This window comes from Uloborus diversus, chromosome 9 (assembly GCF_026930045.1).
Source record: "Uloborus diversus isolate 005 chromosome 9, Udiv.v.3.1, whole genome shotgun sequence".
In the NCBI taxonomy this organism is placed as follows: Eukaryota; Metazoa; Arthropoda; class Arachnida; order Araneae; family Uloboridae; genus Uloborus; species Uloborus diversus.
In genome coordinates this window covers 145,696,872-145,718,949 of record NC_072739.1, presented here as the reverse complement: position 1 = coordinate 145,718,949, position 22,078 = coordinate 145,696,872, and the positions used below count along the sequence as shown (strand labels likewise).

General features: G+C 33.3%; 1 protein-coding gene across 2 annotated transcripts in view; it reads left to right on the top strand.

Annotated features, from left to right (window-relative positions):
* LOC129229365 (ARL14 effector protein-like) overlaps nt 1-22,078 on the top strand; it is a 46,545-nt gene that overhangs the window by 10,732 nt on the left and 13,735 nt on the right. The window contains exon 2 of one of the 2 annotated variants that reach the window (XM_054863656.1): nt 9,891-10,025. In XM_054863656.1, coding sequence (XP_054719631.1) covers nt 9,891-10,025 — 135 coding nt within the window. Of the gene's footprint in view, nt 1-9,890; nt 10,239-22,078 lie in introns of both variants that reach the window. The other variant, XM_054863655.1, reaches the window with a different exon arrangement.

Here is a 22,078-nt window from a genome sequence, read left to right as displayed (position 1 = left end):
GAAAAACTTTACTTTGGGTTAGAAATTGGCTTACTGGTAGGAAGCAAAGAGTAGTTGTGAGAGGAAATCATTCTAATTGGAGTGATGTTTTAAGTGGGGTTCCTCAGGGATCAGTTTTAGGGCCTCTTTTGTTTATTATATTTATGAATGACATCAATGAAAATATTTCTGGAAGCATGAATTGTTTTGCTGACGATGTAAAAGTTATGGGGATTGTCGAAAATGAAGAACAAGTAAAACAGCTGCAAGAGGATTTAGATCATATTACTAAGTGGGCAGATAAATGGGGTATGGCAGTTAATGTAGGGAAATGTCAAGTGCTACACTTAGGTCATGGAAATAAGCGTATGAGATATCGTTTACAGGGCTCAGTCATAAATCAGGCAGAAAATGTTATGGATCTGGGTGTCTTTATAAATCAGGACTTCAAGTTTAGTCAACAGTGCAGTATTGCTAGTAACAAAGCCAACAAAATGCTTGGGTTCATCAATAGATCTATTTCAAACAAATCTAAGAAAGTTCTTCTGCCTTTATATAGGAGTTTAGTAAGACCTCATTTGGAGTATGCTGTTCAGTTTTGGTCGCCTTATCTGAAGAAAGATATTTTTGTATTGGAAAGGGTTCAAAGAAGGGTAACTAAATTAGTAAGGGGACTCTCAGATTTAGATTATGATACCAGACTTAATAGGCTTAACATGTACAGCCTGGAGCAAAGGAGAGTCAGAGGGGACATGATTCAGTTATTTAAATTTATCAAAATGAAAGATGTAAATGGATTAAATTTTTGCGGGAAAAGCAGAACAAGGGGTCATTGTTTTAAGCTATTTAAATCTCAGGCTAACTTGGAAATCAGAAAAAACTACTTCTTTAGCAGGGTTGTGGGCACTTGGAATAGCTTACCGGAAGAGGCGGTAATGAGCAAGGGAGTGGATAGCTTTAAGAGGGCCATTGATCTTCATTGGGGACTAATTAATTGACTAGGACCAGCCTAGCTGGGCCCAGAGCCTGTTGCTGGTCGTCACATTTGTATTTGTATTTGTATTTCGCAGATATATATTATTATTGTTTATTAAATTATGAGCAGGAGAAAATGCTTACAGAATGCCTTTTCAGAAAAGTTTACATGAACACTACTGCTAATTAGCTGTGATAAAACAAACAACCGTTATATTTATTTGGTAGTAGCAATTATTTATGGCTTGCAAGAGCATTGCTTGCAAGAGTGCTGATTTTTTTTTTTTTTTTTCAAAATTAGCCGATTTTGTATAAGCTGATCCCTAAAAAATATCGGTTTATACACAGAAATATGCTTTATTTTGCTTTCAGATTTGCTCTTTCAATCAACAATTTGTGAAAGATCCGATCTTGTTTATCAGAATTTTGTGAAGGGTCCGTTTTGTTTGATCGGGATTTTGTGAAAGGTCCGTTTTGTTAGATCCGGATTTTGTGAATGGTGCGTTTTGGATGATAGGGTTTTTGTGAATGGTGCGTTTTGGATGATAGGGTTTTTGTGAAGGGTCCGTTAACAGACCCGAATATCCTCTGGCCAGCCCCCTGATTTAGAAGAATTAAGTTTATAACTCAAAATGCGTTCTAATGTTTTCTCCGCTCTTCATCCAGAAAATATTTATTGAATGTTGCATACAACATATATTTTCAGATTTTCTAAGTGACTATTTGGAATTTAAAAAAAAAATGACTTGGAACCCTTAATTGAGCTTCCCAGGGGTCCTGCGAAACAATTTGAGAAACACTGCTCTAGCAATTTTAGCCATACATGCATTAACACTTTTGGAAATTTTTGTTTTATAAAATTTTTTGCTGGTTACTGTTTTATAACATTGTTTCTTTTTTTTTTATGTCGTGTTTCTCATGACCATGTATGAATATGAATGTTAATTACGAGGGTTGATCCAAAAGTAAGGTTCTCATCAATTTTACAAACATACAGCAGTCTATTCTTATTGAAACTTACATCATTGGAAAGAAAAAAAATTCTCTTTTTTTATACATAATCGCCATCTTTTTCTGTGCATTATTCTCAACAGTGCCTTAACTTCTGTATCAAGTGTCACAGAATTCTACTGCCAGAGTGGGACATAACAGTCAACAAACCACTCCGTTCTTGATTTGCAGTTCGGAGCTCGAGTTTAGTGGTTAGCTACAAGATACAAGTTATAGTACAGCTTGAGGACTTTGTATTTTCCAGGGATGACGTTTTACTTCATTTGAAAAAAATTAAAGAGACTAAGGCTCCGGGACCTGATAATATTTATCCAAAAATTTTAGTTGAATGTGCTCAGGAATTAGCAGATGTAATCGTAAATATTTTCAATGCTTCTTATAACTCGGGGACAGTGCCAGAGGACTGGAAGCTGGCTAACATTACACCGCTCTTCAAGAAAGGGTCTAAAGGGAGTGTGGGAAATTATAGACCTGTGAGTCTAACTTCGTTGGTTTGCAAAATTTTTGAAACATTGATAAAAATTAAGATAGTAAATTTTCTAGAGACTAATAATCTATTGACTAGTTTTCAGTACGGTTTCAGGAAAGGCAAATCTTGTGCAACTAATTTATTACATTTCTATGACAAAGTTACCATGGCTTTGGACAATAAGAAGCCTGTAGATGTTGTTTACATTGATTTTCAAAAAGCTTTCGATAAGGTACCAAAGCAAATTAGCTGATATAGGAGTAGGAGGGAAAACTTTCATTTGGGTAAAAAACTGGCTGACCGGAAGGAAACAAAGGGTAGTTGTAAGGGGAAATTACTCTAATTGGAATGAGGTTTTAAGCGGGGTTCCTCAAGGATCAGTGTTAGGGCCTGTTTTGTTCATTGTTTTTAGAGACGTACCGAGTACTCGGTAACTACTCGGTACTCAGCCTACTCGGCCAATTTGCCGAGTACTCGGTACTCGGCCAAATTCTGATCAGATACTCGGCCAATACCGAGTAGTTGCAAAAAGTTGATTGATGTCCAAGACAGATACTAAAATTTATTAAAAAAAAAGAGCAAGCATTATATTCTGCAATCATTTACAATTAAAATTTATAAGTCAAATTTAAATTTTGAGATAAATGAAGTTTGTAATGCTTCAATGGAATAAATCTTTATTTTAATGTCCCCAAAGTTAATAAAACTTATTTATTAAAAATTATTCAAAAAAGGTAAGTATAGAAAATATGGAATTTTTATATTAAGAATGAATTTTTGCTACAAACAAAAATTAGTTATAAAAATATAAAAATACCTTTGCTTAAAAAATAAAAGGAAATAAAACAACGTTAAAATCACAGTGCAGGAACACTGCAGACACGTGTTTTGGTGTTACAAGGAATTTCTTTTTCAATGCACAAAATGGAAGCTCGTGGATTTAAAGACAAAACTCGGATTTTTTTGTCGTATGTCTTTATTCTTCAGCTCACATGTTATGCACTGAAAAAGACGTTCCTTGTAATGGGGGGTCAGAAACACGTGTCTGCAGTGTTCCTGCACATTTGTTTTATCTGTTTTTTAAAATTATTTATGTTTAGCGGACTAGAACTGTAATTGATTGGTATACAGTGAAACCCCTCCTAACGGACATCCCTCTTATGCGGACAATTTTTAATTCCCCAGTTCCAATGCGAATAACATTATTAACCCCTGTCCTGCGGACATCTCTCTATTGCGGGCAAAAAAAAAAATGTCCTGTTAGTGTCTGCATTAGATGGATTTCACTGTAATTTGTTTTAATTCCAACTTGATAAATGATACTTTTTATTTATTTTTAGTTTTAAAAATATTTTTTTTTTTGTAAAATTTTTGACACAAACAAAATTGTTTATATAATGTGTAATTAAATTTCAGCAGGAATTTAGTTTTAAAAACTATTATATGGACAAGGAGGTCTATACTACTATTCCAATAAGTTCAAAATTCATCACATGTGTGTCGGTGGTTCTTCTTAAAACATAATTGGTACTTGGTAACTCGGCCGAGTAGTGAAAAGCCGAGTACTCGGTACTCGGCCGAGTAGTGAAAGGCCGAGTACTCGGTACTCGGCTACTCGGCCAAAGTGCTACTCGGTACGTCTTTAATTGTTTTTATGAACGATATTCACAAAAATATTTCTGGGAACATGAATTGTTTTGCTGATGATGTCAAAGTTATGGGGACTGTAGATAATGAAGAACAAGCAAAACAGCTGCAAGAGGATCTAGATCATATTACGGAGTGGGCTGATAAATGGGGTATTGCTGTTAATGCTGGGAAATGTCAAGTGCTACATTTAGGGCATGGAAATAAGTGTACAAGTTATTATTTGCAAGGTCCAGTCATTAGTCAGGCAGACAAAGTTACTGATCTGGGGGTCTTAATAAGTCAGGATTTAAAGTTTAGCCAACAGTGCAGCATTGCTAGTAACAAAGCCAATAAGATGCTTGGGTTTATCAATAGATCTATTTCAAACAAATCTAAAGAAGTTCTTCTGTCCTTATATAGAAGTTTGGTAAGACCTCATTTGGAGTATGCTGTTCAGTTTTGGTCTCCTTATCTTAAGAAAGACATTAATGTATTGGAAAGGGTTCAAAGGCGAGCTACAAGGCTAATAAATGGACTTTCTCACTTAGACTATGATTCCAGGCTTAGAAGGTTAAAAATGTACAGTCTTGAGCAAAGAAGAGACCGAGGGGACATGATTCAGTTGTTTAAATTTATTAAAATGAAAGATGTTACCGGGCTGAAGTTAAGCACTGAAAACAGGACAAGGGGTCATTGTTTTAAGCTATTTAAATCTCAGGCTAACATGGATACTAGGAAAAATTATTATTATAGCAGGGTAGTGGAACCTTGGAACAGTTTACCGGAAGAGGTGGCAATGAGCAAGGGAGTAGATAGTTTTAAAAGGGCCATTGATCTTCACTGGGGATTGTAAATTGACTAGGACCAGTCTAGCTGGGCCCAGAGCCTGTTGCTGGTCGTCACTTTTGTATTTGTATTTCCTAAGTTTAAGGAACACTTTGATGGCCAACATTTCTGGAGCGACAAGGAAGTCTAAAGAAGGGTGAAACGCTTGCTCTACGGGTTGGCAGTGGAATTCTGTGACAAATACAAATACAAAATACAAATACAAATGTGACGACCAGCAACAGGCTCTGGGCCCAGCTAGGCTGGTCCTAGTCAATTAATTAGTCCCCAATGAAGATCAATGGCCCTCTTAAAGCTATCCACTCCCTTGCTCATTACCGCCTCTTCCGGTAAGCTATTCCAAGTGCCCACGACCCTGCTAAAGTAGTAGTTTTTCCTGATTTCCAAGTTAGCCTGAGATTTAAATAGCTTAAAACAATGACCCCTTGTCCTGCTTTTCCCGCAAAAATTTAATCCATTTACATCTTTCATTTTGATAAATTTAAATAACTGAATCATGTCCCCTCTGACTCGCCTTTGCTCCAGGCTATACATGTTAAGCCTATTAAGTCTGGTATCATAATCTAAATCTGAGAGTCCCCTTACTAATTTAGTTACCCTTCTTTGAACCCTTTCCAATACAAAAATATTTTTCTTCAGATAAGGTGACCAAAACTGAACAGCATACTCCAAATGAGGTCTTACTAAACTCCTATATAAAGGCAGAAGAACTTTCTTAGTCGTTGAGGGACCTGAGCTTCCCTTAAAAGCCTTCCCCATTCCTTCCACCTGCAAAAAATTGACCTCGAGTTTTTTATTTCTAACTAGTGGCACCCGCACGGCTTCGCCCATAATAGAAAAATTAAAGGTCTTTTGGTTTGCCTGTATATTTACAAATAATGAATGGTGAATTTTCTCGCCAATTGGCTTGTACCGGCGTTACAGTTCCACGTTATGATAATTTCGTATCTCGCCAATTGGCTTCTGCCCATGTTACGGTTCCACGTTATGATAATTTCGTAATTTATGATATTTTTTTTTCTTAAAATTGGAATAAAAAAAGAACCACATCGAATTTTCGAAAAATTGCTTCGAGGTGCACACCCCCATGCTACAAACTAACTTTGTGCCAAATTTCATGAAAATTGGCCGAACGGTCTAGGCGCTATGCACGTCACAGACATCCAGACAGAGAGATTTTCAGCTTTATTATTAGTAACTAGTGATACCCTCACGGCTTCGCCCGCAATAGAAAAATCAAAAGGTCTTTTGGTTCGCCTGTATATTTACAAATAATGTATAGTGAATTTTCTCGCCAGTTGGCTTGTACCGACATTACGGTTCCACGTTATGATAATTTCGTATCTCGCCAATTGGCTTGTGCCCATGTTACAGTTCCACGTTACGATAATTTCGTAATTTATGATACTTTTTTTCTTAAAATTGGAATAAAAAAAGAACCACATCGAATTTTCGAAAAATCGCTTCGAGGTGCACACCCCCATGCTACATACTAACTTTGTGCCAAATTTCATGAAAATCGGCCGAACGGTTTAAGCGCTATGCGCGTCAAAGACATCCTACGGACATCCTACAGACATCCTCCGGACAGAGAGACTTTCTGCTTTATTATTAGTAAAGAAGATAAAGAAATGGCAAAATCCTCGTCCAGGCAGTTCCTCTATCTTTGATTATCCCCTTCATCTTCCATAAACAGGAGTTGCATTAAAGACCTCCAGGGCCTTCTATCTTCATTCAGTCTCAGATAGTGACTTGCCCATCTTATTCATACCTAGTTTGACAGATTTAATAGCATCCCCAGTCTTAACCTATTTTCAGAGATATGGACTCTGACAATGAGGGGAAAAGCTTCTTGGTGATTTTGAGAGGAAGATTCTAAGAACCATTTTTGGTGACATTAGGGAAAATAATTTATGACAGAAATGGTATAACTTGGAATTCTATAAAATGTGTAAAGACTGGAGTCAATTTAGGTTTTTATTTTAAGATCCTGAGCTCAAAATGCTTTTAAATTCTGGAATAAAAGAACATGAAAATTGTCTAAAAACAGGATTTTACACAGTATTACAAATACAAATACAAATGTGACGACCAGCAACAGGCTCTGGGCCCAGCTAGGCTGGTCCTAGTCAATGAATTAGTCCCCAATGAAGATCACTGGCTCTCTTAAAGCTATCCACTCCCTTGCTCATTACCGCCTCTTCCGGTAAGCTATTCCAAGTGCCCACGACCCTGCTAAAGTAGTAGTTTTTCCTGATTTCCAAGTTAGCCTGAGATTTAAATAGCTTAAAACAATGACCCCTTGTCCTGCTTTCCCCGCAAATATTTAACCCATTTACATCTTCCCTTTTGATAAATTTAAATAACTGAATCATGTCCCCTCTGACTCTCCTTTGCTCCAGGCTATACATGTTAAGCCTATTAAGTCTGGTATCATAATCTAACTCTGAGAGTCTCCTTACTAATTTAGTTGTCCTTCTTTGAACCCTTTCCAATACAAAAATATCTTTCTTCAGATAAGGCGACCAAAACTGAATAGCATACTCCAAATGAGGTCTTACTAAACTCCTATATAAAGGCAGAAGAACTTTCTTAGATTTGTTTGAAATAGATCTATTGATAAACCCAAGCATTTTGTTGGCTTTGTTACTAGCAATACTGCACTGTTGACTAAACTTGAAGTCCTGATTTATAAAGATACCCAGATCCATAACATTTTCTGACTGATTTATGACTGAACCCTGTAAACGATATCTCATACGCTTATTTCCATGACCTAAGTGTAGCACTTGACATTTCCCTACATTAAATGCCATACCCCATTCATCTGCCCACTTAGTAATATGATCTAAATCCTCTTGCAGCTGTTTTACTTGTTCTTCATTTTCGACAATCCCCATAACTTTTACATCGTCAGCAAAACAATTCATGCTTCCAGAAATATTTTCATTGATGTCATTCATAAATATAATAAACAAAAGAGGCCCTAAAACTGATCCCTGAGGAACCCCACTTAAAACAAATTGTTGGTCACCTGCAATCATATATTCGATTTTTCATTTGCCAAAATTATCCATGGTTGTTCTTGCACTTACGATTTAGTTTTTTAGGAATTTTACTGCAGCTGGAAAAATTCTACTTTTATAGTTAATGATTTGTCGAACATGCCCCCTTTCCCTACTGTTGGAAACCTTTCCTTTAATAAAATTTTTTTGGTCCATGATGTTTTCCCTAGGCACAGATGTCCTTACTGTTTTCGCTGACGTAATTGTTTATGGTTCCGGTCACTTCCAGTCTGTTTGCTCATCCGTATCTTACTTTTTCTCATTCAATTGTCCATTCTCGTACTTTGTGTACCATCATTCCTTTAGGCACTGCAGAAGTGGTTTGTTTTTCTAACCTCAAAACAGCTGTTTTCAGGGTTTTACAACTCTGTTTAATTGCTTTTATTTATACATGTATATACGTCATCATATTTTTACTTACTTCATTTTACAAAGTTTTCGATAGGGTTGGCAAGGTTTTGGACACTACAGTAAAAACCCTGGTTTTTACCGTCTTGTCCAAAAGTGTCCAAAACTATATGTTTAGAAAAATTGTATTCTTTGAGAAAACATCAAAAACAATAAAATGTATCAAAGTAATCTTTTATACTGAACATTTATTCAACGAAAACATTCAACTTATTTATGTAGCTGATTTTAATCTAGTTACATAGAAGTTGAATTCTTGATTGAAATTTCAATTTGTATGCATGAGTTTATTTATTTTGATAATAGTAACGAAATTTCCCTATGTGCATATCTGCCAACCCTGTGTTCATTTGAAATAAGCGTTGGCAAGGTTTTATCAAACCACCCTGTTCAAAACCCTTCTGCCCGAAAGTGTCCAAAACTATTTTTGAGAAACTATAGTTAGAAAAAATACCAAAAAACAGAACAAAGTCTGCCAAAATTATTTTTTTGACTACTTAACATATTTATCCAATGTGAACATTCAAGTATATATAAATATATATATGTAACTTATTTATGCAGTTGATTTTAATCTAGTTATTTAGAAATTAAATTCGTCATTGAAAACCCATAACCGAAAACCAATCCATAAACCAAATTTTTTGACATTTAAGTCTTTGTGCAAAAGAAAGCGTTCAAAATGTAGTGCAATAATTGACTTAAATGCAATAAATTACAATTTTTTGTAGTTACAGAATGTATTATATTAAAAATATGAATTAAGAAAAGAATAGCACAAGTTTTTTAATGTAAGTGTTTAATCATCAATTTCTTGTACTTTGTTTTAAATCTGATTTTAAAAATGATTTTTGTTAAACCATAATGTAAAACTTATTTGCAAAAACCATTAAAAAACATAAACTCTTTTTTTTTTCAGCTAAATATTGCACATTTAATAACATTTCTTTGAGTTATAAATGGAACTGAAATTAACTGTCTCAGTAGTGTTGTGAATTTCCTTTCATAACTCTACCAACTGTTACATAAGGAAGTTTTTATGTAATAGTTATAAGCAATTTTTTTAAGTAAAATATTTTTTAAAGGAACATTTTTGAGAAAAATATTATCAAATACTCATTAATTAAACCTCATTAATATCTATATTTATACATTACAAATATTTCAGTAAATATGAATTGATTAGATTATACCCCTTTAGCTTTAGCATAGTTTTGGACAGTTTAAGACAGTTTCATACACATTTGGACAGTTTTGGATGGTAAAAACCACCTGTCCTGTAATAAATCAGTTTTAGTCCGTCCAAAATCCAACCCTGGTTTACGACTGCTTCTTTTATATTCTTGTCGTGGAATGCGGAACTACCCTAACTTTAATTTTGTAGTTATATTTATTGAATATCATATTATAATCTTAAGTGCCTCATTTGTATTGGAATTCAATGAAGTTTTTAAAGAATTTTTTTTTCTTGTGATTCCAACTCTAATATGTAAAACTTTGTATTTCAGCTTGAAGAAACCAATTCTCTAGAAAAGCGTGCAACAGCTGCTGCAAGATCGGGTAGAAATCAATGTGCGAAAACAGAGAAAAGTACCGGATCAGTGAAAGCTGAAGAAAAAGTAGCAGTGAAGGCTGAGAAAAAGGTAGTTGTGAAAACTGAAGAAAATTTAGCCTTAAAGGCTGAAGAAAAAATTGATGTGAAAAGTGAAAAAAAGGTAGTTGTGAAAACTGAAGAAAAGGTAGGAGTGAAAGGTGAAGAAAAAGGAGCAGTAGGTGGTGTTAATGCTCAGATAAAAACATCTAAAGTTTCTACCAAAGATCTGAAAACAGAGCCATCTAAACCTGGTTCCATTCCGGTAGTATTATAACTACATTTAAAATTTTGTTTGGAATGCAAGTTTTTTGGCATTAATTGAAATACAGTAAAACCCCTCCTAACGGACACCCCTCACAAAGGTGGACACTCCTCTTATGCGGCTAATTTTTTATTCCCCAGTTCCAAGGCAAATAAGATTATAAAACCCCTCTCCTCAGGGTTGCTGTTTTGTCCACTTTTTTGTGAAAAGTCCAGGACGCCGGAAGAAACTGAACAAAAATGGACGAAATGAAAAATAATAAATTATGTGTAAAAATTTTACACACATAAAGTTATTGTTATGGTGTAATAATAGTACATTATTCGAATACAGTTTCTACTATGAATTAATCATTTAATTAAAGTAGAATCATTAGCTTTAGAATTTCATAAATCTTAAAAAAAATTATAATAATAATTACACATTGATGCAGCTAATTTTAGATCTTAATTTACTTAAAAGTAATAAAATTTAACAATGTGAATAAGCTATTGGGCATGATTAGATTATTATATACAATAGTAGAAAATAAACTCGTTGGGAAAGTCAAATGAAATGCTTGGAGATATGCATACAAAACAAAGATAGATAGACTAAAAATAATTTATAACTGTTATATTTTTTGAGTTTTTATTGATGTCACCCCATAGAAAAATATTTATGTACTCAGCATATTTTATGGATATGTTAATGTCATACAAATTAAGAAAAATTACTACTTGAGTAGGGTTGTGGATACTCAGAACAGTGTACCGGAAGAGGCTACAATAAGCAAGAGGGTAAATAGCTTTAAAAGGGCCATTAATTTTCATTGGGGTCTAATAAATTGACTAGGAACAGTCTAGTCAGAGCCTGTTTCTGATTATCACATTTGTATCTGTATTGCAAGAATAGATTTCACTTACAAATATTTCATCCGAATAGTAATAATTTCAATACTATAGCTCATTATGTTACTCATTATGCTATCGTATTTAACATGTGTTACTGTTTTCATAATTATTCAACTTTGGTAAAAGATTTGTTCAATTTTTATGTAAGTTTATTTAAAATCTATGTTTTTCAATTGTTGAATGTAATACATTTCAACGCCGGGCGGCATGTTAACGCCTCTGCGCGGGTCCCCGAGCGATAAGGAGCAACGCTTGGAGTCTTGGCACTTGACTTCGCCAAGCAACCCTAAAGCCCCCATTGTGAGAGGAGCGTGGGAAACCACCCCTCGGAGATGCTCTTCCAACATTGTTAGCGGATGCAGCCATAGGGCTCTCGCAAGGATACAAGCGTATCCTATTCTTACTTATAATAATTATATAAAATGTGTAAATAAATTAAATTGATTAGTTGTTTTAACCACGACTCATCAATGCAGTCACCAATTTCATTATACAGTCCACTGCTGGAAAATTAGTTTTTCCCCCTGAAGCCAGGCGGCTTCAAACATATTAAAACTAACCGCTGATGTGCTTGTTTTATAAATGCTATTACTTGCATTATAATTTATTTTAACTCTCATTTGATTTATTAACACACTTACATAAACTTCAACTGATCTTACTTTTTTTTATTTTCACTTGAAAATATTTTACGATCAGTTGTTTATATACATATTTATGTATGCTATTTTTATATTAAAATCTTACTTAAATAGGAAAAATCTATATAATTACTTATTATTTTCATATTATTACTTTTATTATACTCATACTTTCATATTATTATATATGCTTTATACTTTATACTCATATTTTCATATTATCATATATTTAAACTTCAAATTTTTAACTTAAAACTTTCAGTTTACTGATAAAGTGGACAAAATGACATTTTGTCCGGGACAGTTTTTTCCAGGTTTTTTCCGGAGTGGACAAAATAAGGCAACCCTGCCTCTCCTGCTGACACCCCTCGATTGCGGACAAAAAAATTGTCCCGTTCGTGTCTGCATTAGAGGGTTTTTACTGTATATTGTTATGGTTCAGAGAATTAGTTATAAAATTAAATTTCCAAGTAATTAATTTAAACTCAACTAATGTATACAATCTTTTGACCACATTTTTTAGTACAGAATCATTTCCCTTGAAAAATTTGAAGCATAAAATAATTGCAGTGAAATATAGTAACAGTAAAGTGAAGACAGTGCTGCTTTAAGTCAGTAGGAGTTTTTTTTTTTTAAGAACCAACAAAAACTAATATTAAATTAAAATTTTAAAAACTCTGACCCCAAGAATCACCTTATATTAAAATGAATCTCATTGACTAGAATGTATACAAAGTTTTTTTTATATTTAATTTTTTTCTCGATTACATGAAAAACTGCAGAAAAGAAAAGATAATCACAATTACTAAGTTTTTATAGTTGCAAAACTATAATGAACCAGGAAAAATTAATAATCATTTTAAAAGCCAATATATTTTTTCTGTACAGAAATCCATTATAGGCACTTTGTTTGTTGAGGATTAGAAAATGGCGACATAGGCAATCAAATTGCTATCAATGTGGTGAAAAGCTTAAAATTTACTGGAAAAGGTTATAATTTCTGCTCTGTATAACTTAGAGGTTACAAACAAATTTCATCTTAAGCGGTAAAAAATGGTTCTTTCGATTGACATCAGTATTTTAAATGTGCATTTGCAACTAAGTGAAAGAATGCTAATTTATTTTTTAATCCTTATCTCACTAATTAAATACAGTCCAAAAGGATGAGACCTAGCTAAGAATACTCTTGGTCAGGTCACTTTTTAAACAAAAAGAATTATCAATTCGGTTATTCGTTTAGCAACTGCAATGCCACACACACAGATGCGTTCCCGTTTCATCAGGGGTAAAAATAAAGACTAAGAATATTTCTCATTTGGTATGTTTAAAAAATAACTTAAAAACATGCACTATAGTTTTAATTAGAAAATACTTCAATTAGAACTAGAAATATAAAATTTCCGGAAGCGGTGGAAGAAAACCGTTTTTTACTGTTTTTTTCCGGGAAAAATTGATTTTTTTTTAATGAATAAAAATAGGGTTTCTTAACAGCTCTGTGTTGGGGGGAGTGGTAATGAATGGGAAAATTTTTGATTTTTAATTTTTGTAATTTTTTCTAATACCTTTCTTAGCTCAAAATTGCTCCTTAGTTACTTTACTTATTTGGTTACATAAAAAAGTAATAAAACTTGGATTAGAATATGCGTATAATGAATGATAATAGAAAATAAAAACGTAGAAATTTGGCCCATTCATCCCTACCCGTTTGGCTGTATGGACCATTGAAGGTAATGAATAGGCCACTAAATGAATTCAGTGAAAACATGCAGAATTTTTTAATCTTTTCAAAAATTCTCATGAACATATAAAAACACAAGCAAAAAATGTTTATCAATTTCACTACACTTACTTTTAATTTTTATTTTTTTTTAAATAATTAAATAGTTAATTGCTTCTGAAATTCAATATTATTGCTTTAAAATTCAATGGTAAAATTCAATATTATCATTGACAATGCGTTAATAATAAATAAGAATTATTGCCTAGATTTTCAAATAGAGAAATATTTTTTTAATGTTTGTTTTAAATATACATCAGTCTACAAAAGCAAACAATAGGACATTTAAAAAAAAAAAAAACCTATAAAATCAACAAAGCAAAAGCACACTATTCTACTCTAACCTGCTTATTAAATACTGGATGGAATCATTCGTATCAAATTCAAATTATGAAATACTAGCAGCTGGGGTCAATAACTGGACAGTTCATCAAAATCATTTATAGAATTTAATAGCTAATCTTTCTTAGGGTTAAAATGTGGAAATTTTAGAAATTACTATAAACCTATTCTAACAAGACAGTAATTTAAATCTATGACAGCTAGTTATGTTTCATATTAAAGAGAAAATCAGAAAAAAAGAAAGAAAAACTTTTTTATGGCCCATCTATAACCATGATATAGTGGCTCATTCAGCCCCACCTATACTTCTGTAATTAGATTCAGGTGTTTTTAATACATGAAATTCAAATAGCATCAAAATACATCTTAAAATTAGTTTACAGATATGGAAAGATTTGCTAATACATATACCTGCAATGAAATAACATATTTTTTATCAAGTATTTATTTTACTGAAAAGGGGAAAAAAAACTTTTCAATCAGATTCTTGACCATCGTGCTCTAGTGGAAAAATGGCTTTTCTCAAACAATTGAAAATTGCATGAATTTAGTAGAACAAATAGCTCGCTCGATTAGTGGCATCTAAAATAATTTTATGTGAATACTTTCTCATATTTTGTTAGTGGCCCATTCATCCCCATGGCCCATTCATTACCACTCTCCCCTAAAGGGTTAAGTATTAAAAAATATATGCAATCCACACATCTTCTTTTTCTGCTTGACAGAAATACACATAAAGGTAAGTTTAATAAGAAAAAAAAGAAACTTTCTGTTTTGTAACTGAGAGCTTTCTTAGTCAAACACTAGAAATAAGTCAAGTCGTCGTTCAACCTATAATATTGGGTAAGGTGTGTCTAATCATAACAATTACATTTTTCTGTTTTAGAGTGCCTTTAAAAATTGAATTAGTAATTGTAATTTTTGACTTTCAAACATAGTTATTATTGTTTGAAAGAAAGATAATTATGATTTCCGTTCCTTACAATGTAACTTTACTGTAAGAAAATGAAAGCTTTTGAGTTTTAACTTTTCCCAATCCAGTCTAAGTCCAAATCAAAACTAAATTGGTTTTTCTTTTTCTTTTTAACAGAAACCCCAAATCAAAACTTCGTAATGGTTTCTAAGGCTGAACCAAAACTTGAACTGGAGTTTCAGTTAATTATATGGCCGTGCTAAACACAGTAGTAAAAGCAGTCATACTTGCACTTTTGAGCAAAATTGAGTTATTGTAACCAAGTTCTTCTCTGTCTCATAGTTTACTTAACAAATGGTCATTTGAGGTCATTTGATCAGGAACTATTTTTTTTCCCTATTCTGGAAAAAAAAAAAAAAATCTGAATCAAATGTCCAAGGAAGAGCCAAACTTTCAAACACAATGTCTCAGCTTGAGCTCAAATGCAGATTCCACTTTTGTACTTTGCATGGTAGTACACAGTGTGCGGCAAAAGAAAAAAAAAAGACTTAGACAAAGATTGCATCATTGAATGGAAGTAAAGTAATTTCATTTTAATAAGTGTATTTTTTTGTCTCTCACTGTATTAGAAAATAATTTACATAACCTAGTTTATGCATTGTTTTTCGTTTTTTTTACAATTTTAAGCAAAAGACCTGTTATTTTAAATTTATTATTATTTATTTTATTAACTTTACTATTTATTTGTTTAACCAAGTAGAATGAGAGTTCGTTTGCTTGTTGAGCCTCGGCAAACAGAATTTGATGTGGTATGCTGCTTCAAGTGGCTTGGAATTGATAGTCGATATCTGGAGCGTGTACAAAAACAAACAGTGAACATTTCAGTTAATCGTCAGGTTATCCAAAAGTGAGTTCAATCAAATTTGTGGGTTTCCGCAAGAGACATTGTTCGTAGGATGGGGGAATTTGTGACCGATAAGTGCGATAAAGGGCAAAAACAGCTTCAACCTTTTTTTTTTCAGTTCCAAAAAGTTTAGGCATTCCGATGACTCCAAAGATGCCAGAACAATTGAGACGGGCCGCAAGACCACTCAGGAAGAGATACCTTTCACTGATTTACTGTTCAACCAGCTCATAACCCCCAGAACAATAATATTTGGTCTGTAGACACTCCAAGCACCTTAGAAAATGTTAAACATCGCCAAAATCCGAAGTCAGACTTTGTCTGTAATGGAATGAGCACAAGCAACAAAAAAAGTCTGTTTTTTTTTTTTTTTTTTTTTGTGTGTGTGTGTGGATGAGGGCCATGAAATTAATTAAAAAGTGTACCAAAAGGACATTTTAGAAGCTCTTGTACTTCTGTGGAGCTAAGAGCACTTCAGCACAGCAATGTAGGCTGGACATTTCCATTCGACTCCACACCAGTTCATACGGAAAAAAAGACAAGAATGGTGCAAGGCGTATTGTTTTTGACATGATATCATCTTTAGAATGGATGTTCTACTCGATCTCAATTCCATTTATTATACTGTATGGTCTGTTTTAGAGTCAAGGTTCTACCGTAAACTACACATAAGTTTGGACTCTCTAAAGCGATTGCTTTATAGACAATGGGATTGATTAAAGGACTTGCAGCCCTTGAATGAAAATTTCAGTTAGCAGTTGAACCTCTGTATTACTTCAAAAGTTGGCCAGTTTGAAACCAATTAATTTATTGATTGCTAAAGGTCTTATCATATTATTATTTTTTGTATTTTGTTCATTTATTTGTTTTTCATAAAGTTACATGGAAAATTGCTTGCCCAAGTTTTTTTGCCGCACTGTACATTCGGTTCGCACAGTCCGCAGAAACAAAGTTCTGTGATTAAAGTTATGCTTGTTTGTTTTACGAAGAAAGAAAATAAATTCTTCACTAAGAATATTGATTTAATTTTTTTTTTGCAAAAAGTATTAATGTTTTTTTGATCTATATACAAATTATATTATCATACAATAACTTGCATTATCAAAGTTAAGACAGTGTTTTAACATACAAGGAGGGAGTAGGGGGAGGAAATTGCATCAGAGTTTAAGTATGAAAAATTTCTAATCACTTTTTGCTGAAAGTTTCAAATAAAACTTCCTGAAAAGTTTAAAAAAAATCTTTTTTTCAATTTTTTCCAGAGCAGAAATTAATTTATTCGGAGAAAAATGTTTTTTTCCCCAAAAATTTCCGGTTTTTCTCTGACTGTTTTCATTTTTAATTAGAACTCTCTTTTACTTTTGAAAGCTAAAATATGCCAAGCAATTTCATGATGTTTTATATGAGCACTTTTTTAGAATACACTTAAATATTTTCACATTTTATTACCTTAAAATGTTGATTAGCAACCCATTTAGTGTATCAACATCATATATTCAAACTCACTTTATTACTAAAAGCTATGAGAAGCAAGCTGAATTAATGTATCTAGGCAGTTTGCATTTGAAATTTGGTTAATTTCTCGAAATACGAGGGTTAGGGCATAAGTCATGGCAACTATTTTTTGTCTTGTAGATATATGTGAATGGATCACAAACGTACATGTGTGGTGTGTAAGTTCTGCCGGGATAGTGTGTATGCAGAACAGCAGATGGCTCAGAGATATCTGGTAGTAGCCCAGCTAGGGCGAGAAATCAGTGAGTCATGGGTAAGACCACATAAAGCAGATTATGTACCTCAGCTACTCCGACGTTGGGAATGGAAAGAATTTGAGCACCCACTGCACTCTCCGGACCTTTCCCCGTGTGACTTTGATCTCATTCCCAAGATTAAGAAACCAATATGTGATGAGACGTGAACAACACGAGAGGACATTGCTAATGCTGTGCACCAACTGAATTCTTACATGGTACGGCAAATGCTGAGGCTCATGGTATTCAGCGCCTCTCACATTGTTGGCAGAGTGTGGTGACAGTAGCAGGGGACTACATTCAGGGTCTTTAGGTCCAGGTTTGTCGTGTCAATTTTATATGTACTGTGTTGTCATTCTTTTGCATCATGAAGGTCATATTGCCCTGTATTGGTACATGGTGAAGTTCTAGGAGGGGTTTTAAACCCAAACCCCTCCCATGGCTGCTCCACTGCTACCGTAATAAATTAGCGTCTTAGGATATTTCAGTACTATTCATTGTCCACATATGTTGCTAACACATTACCCTTTCATCTGTATGTCACAATTTCCAACTGGACTGGTATGTTCAAGAATAAAAATAGTTGCCATGACTTTTGCCCCAACCCTCGTATTTGGTAAACGTTAAGTTTCATATCTTATATAATTAAAAACTGAGCGTATGTATCTATGTATATATGTCCGAGTTACTTCTCCCGAAAGCTAGTGAACTGACCATCGAACCAGGTATCAATAGCAATAGATTAGCAATTTTCATGTCTTTATGTTCGGCTTTTTAACATAATCCTCCGTCAATAATTAGCGGAGATATCAATTTAAAACTATTAATTATGATACTTAGGTTTCAACATAAAATCCTGAATTTTTTGAAGGCTTTCCTCCATTCAAATTATTATTCAGTGCTTGAACTCAACTTTCCGTAACAAGGCTTTTATTAAAATTTGTAGCGTGAAGAAAATCATTCATAAGAAAGATCTGTTGCCATTTTTTTTTTGAATTTGAAGAAATAAAATTTGGCTTTTGTTTTGAGTCTTTTCCTGTAATCGGGAGATATAAAATGCTTCCTTTCTGGTTATTTTTCTGCAATCTGCCTCAAAATTTTACTGATTTAATATTTTTTTTTTGTTCAAGCTTGATTGTTGAACACGCGTCACGTGACACAACTTTTATTTTCGAGGTGGACCGAGCAAAGCCTGGCGACGCAGCTAGTTAGTGTTACATTCTGTGATGTGTAAAAAGAAACGATTTTATCTTGAATAAAACTACAGGTTGAGTTTTTTCTTAAATATGTGCTTTTAGCCGAGGATTTGTATATTGAATGATTTTATTTTTCATAACTATATTAATGCATGAAGAACTGCAATTTTTACTTTGTCCTTGATTTCATTTCTGACGAATAACGACAACATTGCTAAATTCTGCAACACGAAATTAATTTATGTTCTCTTTATGCATGTTGTGCATAGAAATCGATATAAGTAATCGATGTTAAACTAATTATACAATTAGTCATCACTAGAATGAATTTTTTTTTTCTGCGGAACCTAACCCTATTTTAACACTAGTATTAGGTCTCCATTTACGCAGTTTCGATTTAAGCTGCATTTTCATCAAACGCAACCCCCACGTAAAACGAGGGTCTACTGTATTATAATTTTTGTACAGTAACAGTGAGGGTTTTAAATAGTTCCATCGTCGAAAAGTGCTACGTATCTGAATGCATAATATAACGAAGAGTGGTGTGATGAGAAATACAGCTGTAATAGCATCAACAGTTGCTATAAAGCTTTTGATTTCATAACCATATAGGACCTTTAAATTACTCATAATTGTTTTCTACTTAAACCTTTTAGTAATGTATTTGTGACATTTTTTCACTTAAATTTCAACCCAAATTTCCATTATACTCACCTATGAATGAATGTTGAGCAGTTTTTGGCCCATATGCAAGTACATATATACCAATAAACCTATTGGCAGCCGAAATATCCATTTTGACCACCACAGAGTTAAATAGCTTGAGTTTTCTTGTAATGTCTGTGTGTACTTTCGTATGTGCATACATCACTTAGCTCAAAAATGGTATACTGTAAAAGATTAAAATTTCATATACAAGGTCTGTGTAGCATCTTGTTGTGCTCCTCCCTTTGCCAACTTGGCAATGAATCACTGAAGTTGGGGAATAAAAATGAGATGCTGAACTTTATGTTCACCCAATGTAATGGACATATACAGTATGTGACCTGAATTTCGGAATCCTAAAGTCCAGAAGACCTGAAATCTAGATGTTTTTAACTAAAATATTTTTTTTTTAATTATTATTTTTTTATTCCAGTTTTGAAAGCTCTAAATTGTTAATTTTCAGCAATTACTTTTTGAAATCACAGTACTTTCAGTTGTTTTTTTTTTTTTTTCTTTTTTAACATTTTTTCATTGCCACATGTTGCGCATAAATAAGCATTTGGCAGTAATTGTACAGCAATCTTTTAACATCCATTTTGTGTTAACAATGATTATTTTTTCTTCTCATAAATATGCAATGCAAAACCTATTGAACAAAAGTACAAAATTAGCTTCAGTAAAAATATGATTTATTTATTGCAGTGATCGGCACATTGGATAATAATAAAGAGCAACATCAGTGAACTGTACGCAGCTCCAAATTATCTCCGTCGTTTGTTTTAGCATAATGTTTTTTTTTTTTCAGATTTATCAAAAAGTATAAAAGAAATTTAGCACAAACAAAGTAAAACCAAGAAAAATGTGACAAATAACGCATAATAGAAAGGTTGTTACTATTTTTTGAGTCGGAATCTAAAATTCCGAAATCTAGAAAAGTCGCATTTCAGATTCGGGGCCCGATACTGTAATACAAAACAAGAAAAATGCTAGAGTTTGCTGAATTTTGATCATACAGAGGAATAAAAAAAAACATTCTTGTGATCAGTAAAGCATTCTTAAGGGGGTTCAGTCAGAATTAGAAAAAAACTTTGACAATGCTCCCCCCCCCCCACCCGCTTCCCCACGAAATTCAGAAAGTTCCCTTGCTATCAAACTTTTGTCATAAAATTCATCAATGCAACAGTCTCCCTAATTTTCATCTTTCAATGTTGACAGCAATGCTATGGTTAAAATAAAAAATCTATACATATAATAAAATAAGATGTTTGTGTGTGTGTGTGTGGCGCGCATCCCAGAAAAACGGTAAGGCCTAGAAAGATGAAATTTGGTATACAGGTGTAGTTTTTGCTGAAGTTCTGCACCTCGGGCTTCGATTTTTGATATTTTAATTAGAAAAAAAGTTATTTAATGTTTTATGTGATTTTTAGCACTTTTTAGTACTTTTAACCTCAGAACCAATCGCGCCAGACAAATATTTTTGGTACTATAGTGTCGGAAATTTAATTTTAAATATGATGAACAAAAAAATTTTGAAGATAGAGCAATTTTTGTATTTTTTATGAATTTTTGAAAAAACCTTTAATTTGCATGTTTTTCTTGGTTTTATTTTTTTCTAATATCATCCTGCGAGAAGTATCAAAGCCTCTTTTCTGAAATTTAAGTTGGTAATAGTAAAAGCATTTCGCCCTCTTCAGAAGAAAAAAGTTCTTAAAAATACGCAATAGTTTTTTTTTTTTTTACAATTTTTTTAATGCTGAACACATCATGTCCTTTCACGCATCAGTTGAAAAAAGCGTTCTTCAATCTTTTATGCCTGTGACGTCACTACTTGAGTTTCGATTCGATATTTACGATGGAATCTTAATCGCAAGCAATGTTAATCTTTTTTTTTTACTATATAGCTTACTTCTATATACATTGTCTGACGTGATGACCACGTGTTTTTTCGGCAGCGCTTGCTTTTTTTCTTTCCTTTTTTTTTTGTTTTATTTAGGGATTGCATTTATTTCTTTTTCATTCCCCCCCCCCCCCAAGTTGGACCTTTCGCTGTATCTATATTACGTTACATTTCATAGTTGTGCGCATTAATTCAATAAAAACAGCGAGATTTTTTTTATCTTTGTCAAACGCTACTTTTTGCACACTACGGGGAATTTGAGCTTTTTTTTTTTTTTTTTGCTTTACTTAAATAAAAAAAAGCGGTTTTTTGAGTGTTCTTTGTTTTTATTAGGAAATGGGTGAGGAGGTCAAAATAAATAGAGATGGATAAGAAAATGTAGGGATAGATTGTAAAGGTAGATAGCCGCCGAAGGAGGCAATCTTGGCGTAAAAATGTGAATGGCACAAAAAAAAAAGATAGAGATGGATTGATTAATACTGCTGCCAAATTTATTTAAACAACCGCCGAAGGCGGCAAACTTGAAGTAAAAAGGTAAATGACAAGTTAGCCAAACAGCCGCCATAGGTGGCTGCTTGCACATTGGATGTCAATGCCCCCCTCCCTCCCCCACATACACCATGACTTAGAAAAAACGGTGCTTTCACATAAAAGAGGAAGTGCTTTTTGGTTTTTTTTCGACAAAATTTGCATGAAGAGTACGTCGTTTGTGTCTCCCCTCCCCCTCCTTTAAAAATATTCCAAACGACGAAACTGGAGACAGATCTAGAAAATATTTCATTCAAATTATTAATGATATAGATAGATATAGATTGATTGACACC